The 9,770-nt window shown below is 33.0% G+C and overlaps 1 protein-coding gene across 1 annotated transcript in view; it reads left to right on the forward strand.

Moving 5' to 3' along the window:
- The first annotated feature begins 2,044 nt into the window (after positions 1-2,044).
- Positions 2,045-9,770, forward strand: part of LOC106461167 (lachesin-like) — an 85,157-nt gene continuing 77,431 nt past the window's right edge. Inside the window, exon 1 of the mRNA XM_013920960.2 lies at positions 2,045-2,309. Coding sequence (XP_013776414.1) covers positions 2,249-2,309 — 61 coding nt within the window. The 5' untranslated portion in view covers positions 2,045-2,248. The remainder of the gene's footprint in view (positions 2,310-9,770) is intronic.

Genomic DNA, 9,770 nt, shown 5'->3' on the forward strand with positions numbered 1-9,770 from the left:
ATTTATAGTCAGCTTTTATTTTGTAATATAATATGCTGATAGAGAAACACTGGTATTTTCAAGGTTTGCACGCAGATGATAGATGCTACAGCTTCAAAGTTTAGAGATAAAGATATCCTTCACTTGACCTTGTGCGCAAGGTTATGCGAACTTTATTGCCGTGTCTCGTGAGCATTCTGAGCATTGAAATTATAAGGCCGTACAACCTGCTAATCAGTTGGAATCTATTACAACATGGTGTATATTTGTAGCTTATTTACAAACTTCCTACCAAATACGTCAGAAAACTGAGATCACAACTTTTCAGACCAATTCATCTAAATATACCTGCTAGTTATAATATAACATCAAAACTAACGGTATTATTGTGCAACCATTTTAAAAATATAGGTTGAAGGTAAGTCAATAAATGAATATTGTGCAACTGTTACAAGATCTTTACAAGGCGCAAATATTTGATAAAATCGATATAACAATATATATATTGAAGACCAATTAGTCGAATAATGAAATGAGTCTTAGAACTTGGCAAGTATACGTACATAGACTTAAAAGTTACACAATATATACATAAATATTTCATTCTTACAGGTAATTGATATAATTATTGCATATATATTATATGTAATATATTCGTTTCATTCTGTGACTAAGGCTCGTTTGTGATATCTCTCTACATATATATATATATATATATATATATATGATATGTAATATATTCGTTTCATTCTATGACTAAGGCTCGTTTGTGATATCTCTCTACATATGTATAAATATATATGATATGTAATATATTCGTTTCATTCTGTGACTAAGGCTCGTTTGTGATATCTCTCTACATATGTATATATATATGATATGTAATATATTTGTTTCATTCTGTGACTAAGGCTCGTTTGTGATATCTCTCTTCATATGTATATATATATGATATGTAATATATTCGTTTCATTCTGTGACTAAGGCTCGTTTGTGATGTCTCTCTACATATATATATATATGATATGTAATATATTCGTTTCATTCTATGACTAAGGCTCGTTTGTGATATCTCTCTACATATGTATATATATATATGATATAGTTTTGGTGGCTCATCATGCATGGTTAAAATCATTGCTGGGGAAGTCCCAATTTTTCACAAACTGCATGAATGTTCTAGTAACTTCTGTGAGAACACCTATATCTCCTGGTAATTCGGATCTTATAGCTTGTAACAAGAACATTTCAAAGTAGTTACTAATAATCATTACAGTTGGAGTTTCCACGTACTGTTAGGAAAACACTGTTCTGAAGTCTGTATATGTTTTTGTCAATCTATTTTAAAATAAACATCTAGTGCTACTAGTAAGCAATACCTTTAATTTTCATCTTTCAAATTCACATGTAATAGAATGAGATATGCCTTAAATTTTATAAATTCAAACTGTAAATGGAAAGGAAATATATATATATGTAGAGAGATATCACAAACGAGCCTTAGTCACAGAGTGAAACGAATATATTACATATCATATCGTTATTTTTTAAAACTTTTATAGAAAAAGCAATTAATATTTTGTTGGATGTCGGTTTCTTTTTCAACTGGTTCATGCGAAGAATATTCAATATAAAGAAACGTATAATGATTTCGGTAATTTTACATGGTTATGTAAATTAGTATTTTCAAAATGCCTCTAACTTGCTGTTGATGTGCCAAAAAATGGTACAGCTTCTCAATAATGTATTTTCGCCTTAAGCTAAAGTAACATATTTTCAGATTAACAGTTTCGTTTTGAATTTACTTACTGATTATAAGTATTATTTTATTACAAGTTACAACTTTTACATATTTAAGTATTCTTCCTTACTGTAAAAGCTGTAACTTGTCAGAATGTTCACTGGCCTATATAGAAGAGCATGTATGAATGTTGTATATTTAAAAATAACCAAACTAAAATATTTAAACCTCTTAGTTTAATGTTATTTTGCGTGGTCTATTGGCTTATACCCAACTCACGTGATTTGACGTCATAAGGCGTTGGCGCTCATCACAAGTGATCATCCTGGAATGGTGCGGGATAGGTCCCATATTAGAAGGGAACAGAATTGTTCCAGTGTGCTTGCTCTTTGCTCGAGTCTCCGTTCTAGGATTACAATTTTTCATGCTGGCTATATAAAACCTAGAAACTTATACGTGAGCTCGTAATTTCAGCAAGAAAGCTGGTTTTAGTCAATAGAACTTGATAAGTTACATTCTCATTACAAGATGATGCGATTTCTGTTGGAATTGGCGTTTTTCTCCTTACTATTGCTAGTGTTTGCACTGGGTAAGTGAAACTACTTTTGTCTTTCGGAAAGTAAAAAAAAAAGAAAGAAAAACAATCGTTTATGTTAAGTAGTGTTTGGATTTTATCAGTTTATCAAACACATATTCGTTCTAACACTTATGTATTCGCTTTCCTTTTAATTCAAACTAGCAGGGTGTCTCTTGCAGCGGACAGATACATACCTGGCTCCAGAACAAGAACACGCCCTTTGCTGTAGCAGACAAATACTATAAATTGTCTTTAAAATAACAGAGCCCAAAAAGGTAGTGTCCCAAATACTGGGAAAATGTGCACGTGGGCTTAAGAATTGATGTTGCCGAACAAGATAGACTTTTTGCTTTGAAATAACGACGCTTATATAAACTTAACAATTTATACAGTTATCAATATCTTCCGAACATAAACATTAAATCCAGCGTGGCACACACACACACAATAATAATAATAAACTCGTGTTTCGACTTAGCGGTGGTATTATCAGATGCTAAGATATATAAATATAGTTGTAAGTTATTAAGACTTGACTAATCTTTTTAACGTATACCAGAAAGAACAATGATCCTATTACGATTTACAACTTAAACCAATTGCTTGTATATTCCACATCCCAGACAGCTTATGACACAAGTAAACAGTTTGTAATACTCTTTTTTAACAAAAACAATCCTATTTTAATGTTTAGGCCACAGTATTATGCAACTTATATGTTTGGCAATCCCCTTCAGATACTAATGCAATTGGTGCTTTGGTGTCCGTATCAGATTTTAGATGCCTGAAACAAATTCATAACTTCCATACAGATATATATTTAAATATGTCTCAGCACAGAGGCAGGTGCAGTTCATAAAACTTTAGTTGGGATCTTGTATAGTCTACTCTGCCTAAAACACTTTAATAAACAAACAAATAACTACTTTAATACAAACCTACATAAAGTTCGTTTGTTTATTGTGCTGTGTCCATCTCAGTTATAGCATTAAAAAGCCTTAAGCTTACCATTGAACCACCTACACACATCCCTTTAATTTTATGTTTTCGTACTTTTATAACAACACTGATTTTTTTTAAATGTCAAATATCTAAGTTTGCTCCCTATTTTATCAATTTTATTCACTTTGTTAAGGACTTGACATCAAACTTGTACATCTTTACAGAATGTGTTTGTGACTTCCGTCTCACACATACAGTAATAATTTAGTACTGTGTACGTACCTAGTATACTTAAACATTTGTTTAACTCCTGTGATAAAAACCTTAAATGTCTGTGCTATCTATGTCATATATATGTATATCTGTGGGTGTGTATTCTTCCACACCGAAGAAATATATTTCTGCAGTTATTTTTATGCCTTATTGTTGTTTCATACCAAAGATACACAATAGGCTACCTGTGCTAGGTTAATTTCGGAGATTCGAACCCCGAATTTTACCATTGTAAAAGTTATAATTTATCGCTGATCCATCGGGGACATTTATGTCTTCTTTCTTAGACACGTTGTTAACACAGGCGGGCTCGGTATTGTGTTACTCATTATAGAGCTCTTCAAGTTGGAGGGTGCATACGGTAGTCTACTTCCGGCCTTGGAACATCTGCTGATGGGGGTCTGCAGAACTCCCTCTCCCACAAAGGCTTCACTACTTTAATCACATATAATGACAACGCCAAGCAGAGATGAGCTGACGTCATAGTTTTATCCTCCTTACCCAGCACACAAAGGCATTTTCAGTTTGCTCTGTATTATAAAGTTTAATAAATGTAGACTAAGGCTAATAATATTGATTTAAAAAACAATCAATGACCTCGTGAGCTTTGAAGAAAGTAGCAATGATTTATAACAGTCCCATGAAAGAGAAATATATTACAGTGGACACTAATGTTTATGCAGTGTCGAGTAAACGGGAGAGCTTAATTTGGCTGTGTACCTGTTTCAGGCTAGATGTTCTTGTCGATATTAGCATGGCTTTCAGTTTCAGTTTCGCTCTAAGTGCGTAGCTTACGCTTATCAAAAGTTCTTAGTATTTCTCTCAATTCTAAGTATTGTTTCTGTTGAATCTACAAGGACAAGTTTATTATATTTGTTTTAACATAAACTCGTTACTCTGATTTTATGTTCAGATTTAAACCTTGTGTGTGAATATTTTCAAAATTCATATTTTTCTTTAAATTATTTCAGGCTTTCTTAGAACTTTTATTAAACTGTTTTTGTTTTTGTTGTTGTTTTTAATCATTTTTACACAAAGCTACAGAAAGGCTATTGTGCACAGCTGTTCCTAAGTTTGAGCTGACAGACTAAAATGAAGGTAGCTAGTCAACAGCTAATTCTTGTCCTGTTTTTATAAAAAATTGCAAGCTTTATGACGTAAGCTACACACCCTACACCCATAGAACAATGAAATAGACTATTTAGTGTATATAATTTCTGCCACCAGAAAGTTTACTCGACCATCTTTTAACTAACATAAAAAACAAAAATTGTTGTATAATATTCATTGATTACGAAATAAGGAGTTATTTCCTTTTTTATTATTATTGAGGAACAGACGCTGTTCAAAATATTTGTACACAAAATTTCTTAGAAATCTTAATAACTTCAACTTCAAATTACATACATGAATAAAATATACTTTAAAATTATTGGGTGTCTTGTGTTTTAATTTTGTAATTTTTAGCCGCGGCTCATAGAACGGCTCTGAGCTTCTCAAGTATAAAGTTATAGCTCGTAGCTCCGTCATATCTTGACCGATTTGAGATGTAATTACACTTTTGGACTCAGCAGGTCAGACTATTTCGATTCATGTATTTGACTACCCCCAAGGTCTCATAGATTAATTTACTCTAATCCTGCTTAAAAGAATTTCAATTTGAGGGTAGGCTGGTAGAGATCCTGATGAGTAATAAACTTGAATTGGGTATACGCGCGCCCCACGCTTGGTATTGCTGGCACACAACTTTATTGTTCGTTTGTTTTGAATTTCGCGCAAAACTACACAAGGGCTATCTGCGCTAGCTGTCCCTAATTTAGCAGTGTAAGACTAGAGAGAAGGCAGATAGTCATCACCACCCACCGCCAGATCTTGGGCTACTCTTTTACTAATGTAGCATAAATATATAGCTAATAAAAAAATATTTCTCAAAGTTTAATTTACCCTAATCCTGCCTAAACGAATTTCAAGTGCCGCGGCTATTGAGGATTCCCTCTTGTTTTGGAGAGAATTTTAACAAAATTGAACAACGTGAAGTTCCAAACACCTTTTTCTGCTTTCTTGCGATAGAGTATAATGACATCTGATACCCACTAAAGGAAATAGCTCGCTGACAACTGAATCACAACATAAAAATGTTATTAACTAATGTGTTATAATGCAAGTAATTTAATTTTCTTATGCTACTTTTTTCTTTAAGTGTTGACTAGTTTAAGAGATATGATCAGGATTCATCTAATTGCCACTAAGCACCTGGCTTTCAGGGTTTGTTATCATTGAAACAACTTTCTTGTGATTATTAATTTAGTCTTACTTAGTTCATTATGTTTCATTGACACATGAATGATATGTTAAACGAGTCGTTTTTCTGAAAAAATGCAGTTTTTTTAATATTTAACACGTTGGAGCTTCGCAGTGTAGTTTAAACGTGTTGCTTTATTTCACACATTGATTAAGTAAAAATAGTTAAAACTATCATTTGTACCAGTTTACCGAAGGGATGCAGGTGAAAATTGCGAATAGTTTTATAATAAAATCTTATGTTTGCCTAATTGTAAAATGTGTCGATAAAAATATGTTTTAAGATCGTAAAATAGCGCTGAGATTGAACTTGAACCACCAGAACGATGCTGTTTTGGCAATAGCGTAAGCTCATGAAAAACTGTTTAAAATTTTTATTACATGCAGCAATACCATTTATATCCAAAAATACTAATATTCAGATAATTTAACCATAATACATTAAATTATACCATGTATTGGGTACAACAGTTACCACTGACGGGTCCTGACAAGATTCATGAGCGATGTCAAATATACTGGTAAAACTCAGAATTTAGTTTCATTGAAAGTGCTGATTTAGGTGATTTTAAATTGGTGTTGTTGTTCTTTTTATTTATAATAATGCTACATAAATTGCATTTTTACGCATCAATCTTCTGCGTAAGCCATAACATATGAATGCCAGATTTTGCATTGTTTACCCTGCTTGGATTATTGTGAAAGTAATTAGGCTTCAGGTGATTTATTACTCCTGATTTCAAATTATGAATGTTCAATAACATAATACGTGACACGATGTGTAAAATCTCAGGTTTGATATTTTTCACAATCTTATAGAAGGCGAACTAAACTCTGTATTTAATTGTTTGGATTAGAAACTTCAAACTAACCAAAATATATTTTCATAAGAAACCTAAAACTTACACATTCTATAAGAAGTGTTTGTTTGAACGTCAGTAAGACAAATCTATAACTATTTTGTTTTTCAGTACTTAGATTGGAGCTTTAACTTGTAGCACATAGACCTGCAATACAACATTTAATACAACACGAGAACTAAATAGCTATAATATTACCTTATTTATGTTTATGTTAAGTGCATATTTTGCACTAAAACTATACTTAAGCATAAAACGCAAATTGTTCGACAAATACTGTTTTACTCTCTCTGTAACTAACTCCTCTCACCATTAGTCGAGTTTCACTCACTATAAATCCAACTCCACTCACTATACGTCGAGTTTCAATCACTATATATCAAACTTCTCTCACTATGCGTTGAATTTTACTCAGTGTATCCAATTCCTTTCATTATACGTTGAGTTATACTTACTATTTATCCAACACCTCTCACTATACGTTGAGTTTTACTTACTGTGTAACCAGTTCTTCTCACTATACCATGATTTTTACTCAGTGTCTAACCAACTCCTCCCATTATATCATGTGTGACGGATTTATAATTCTATATTTATTTGAATATCGATGTTTGTTTAAATTTAATTTATATTTAGAAATGTACATAAATTATACTGTTAATTATGTACTGCGAAACTCCCGCCTATTCTCTAAATTTGTAGAAGTTCTCGAGTGTAAGAATCAACAATATATGTATGTACATAAACGTATATAGCTTTGTATTGTTACGTAATCTGAATTTTCGAGAAACTCTCCACACGCTTATAAATATAACCAACGCAACGCGCCAAAAACAGCATCTGTTATTGGGTTGCTGTAATTGGTGTGCTATAAATTTCATAACTTATAACTGTGTTTAATGGGAAACTTTAGATATTTGACCACGAACGTTTATAAATTTCTAACATTACAAACCATTTAAATTCAGTGTATTTCACATTGGACATTAGTACTTTTACGAAAATATTACCTAACGTCATCGGTGGAAACTCGACCTGTAATCGGCATGTGATCAGCGAGAACTACAGGGCTAGCTAACTTCCTCTTAAGTGAATTATACCTACGTCAACTCGAAATTAACTCGCTCTTCGTCAACCCTACCCTCGATAACATATCAAGAAAGTTCCAGACTAGAAATAAGACCGTATACTGCTTGTAAGTTTGTGAAACTTTTGTATATAAATCGTTGTTTGTAATGATTATTTGTAATAACTGTTATTGTAAATTGTATCGTGTTTATATATTAAAATACATTTGTATGAAAGAAGAAACCGTGTGTATCAATCTTGTTGACAAATATAATAAATTGGATACATATCGGCATTTATTTAAATACTAAATCCAAAGTACAATTGAACTCAGTTTTAGGCTATTAGAAATTATAATATGTAACATTGGGGGCTCGAGTCCGAGATCTGAATCACAAACAAAATTCGATCAATGAGAAATATGAACTAAGAAAGTGTATTATCAAAATACTAGTCCACCATAATTTGTTGCCTGAGGAGGCATTAGAGGAATACTCTAATCTACCCAATAGCCAATCGGGGTTGAGTGATAAAGATAATTCAGAGATCCAGCTAAAACTCAAACAACTCGAGCTTGAACAAGCACGTATCGAAACCGAGAAAGAAAAACAACAAACTCGTATCCAAGCGGAGAAAGGGAAAATTAACGTCTCAAGGCGGAAAAAGCTAGCATTGAAACCGAAAAAGAAGTTAGGCTGAAAGAAATGGAAATTAGAATAAATTCCGACCGACAAAGGCAAAATGAAAACTTTGAGCTTAATCGATATGTTAAAGTACCATCATTTAATGAAAATGAAATTGTCAATATTTCCAACATTTTGAGAAGATTGCCTAAACCATGGAATGGCCCACCGAAAAATGTTCATTATTATTACAAAGTGTTTTAACTGGTAAAGCAAAAGAAGCTTATGCCACTCTCTCTCTAGAAGGTTGTCCGAATTATGATAAAGTTAAAGGAGCTATCCTTAAAGCATACGAGTTAGACTGGAGGCTTATCGCCAAAAGTTTGAGGTTATCGCAAATGAGATAATCAAACTTATATGGAATTTGCCCACGAAAAGGAGGTTTATTTTGATGGTGTAATTCTATGCATATTGGCAACAGTTTCGACAAATTAAGACAATTATGTTTAATTGAGGAATTTAAACGTTGTGCACGTGACGACCTCAAAACTTACTTGGATGAAAAGAAAGTTGAAACGCTACTGGAAGCACCTGCTTTTTCAGATGATTACACTTTAACACATAAAACTACTTTTTATAAAAAAGAAGTTCCTACTATCTCAACAAAAACCTGTATCTGTTCAATCCACTAAAGTTGAGGATTTTTCTAAAAATCCAGCTCCCCTAGTTCGAAATCTTCTGACAATCAGGATAAAACTTCTTTAAAGCAATCAGGGCATGTCTGCCATTTTTGTAAAAAAAAAACCTGGTTCTTTTATGGCGGATTGTTTCACTAGATCATCCGATGTTGTTGATTTGGCCACTGATATAAAGGCTGATGTAATCAGGGAGGAATTTAGACCTTTTGTGTCTGTTGGTTCTGTGTCTTTGACAAATGACACTGGCAATCCCATACCCGTACGCATTCTATGTGATACTGGGGCGTCTCAATAATTGTTGTTAGAAGGTATATTGCCTTTAGATTCGAGTTCTACTACTGTTGAGTCTGTTATTGCTCAGGGTATTGATGGTGGCTTTGTTAATGTTCCTCTTCATAACATTTATTTAGCATCAAACCTAGTTTCGAGACCAGTTGTGGTTGGAGTAAGACCTACTCTGCCAATTAAGGGTGTATCATTGTTGTTGGGAAACTATTTGGCTGGGGGAAAAGGTAGGTGATCCGATCACTGTTTCATCTAAATATGATGATGTTGTTGAGGATAATCCAGATGTATTTCCCTCGTGTGCTGTGACTCGAGCTCAGGCTAAGAAATTAAGCCAAAAACAAATGATAGAAATGGATTCAGAGGACGATATTATAGATTCATCTCAGACATTTTTTGGATCTAACATGGATCTTGTGGGTG

The sequence above is a fragment of the Limulus polyphemus genome, unplaced genomic scaffold (assembly GCF_000517525.1).
Source record: "Limulus polyphemus unplaced genomic scaffold, Limulus_polyphemus-2.1.2 Scaffold907, whole genome shotgun sequence".
NCBI lineage: Eukaryota > Metazoa > Arthropoda > Merostomata > Xiphosura > Limulidae > Limulus > Limulus polyphemus.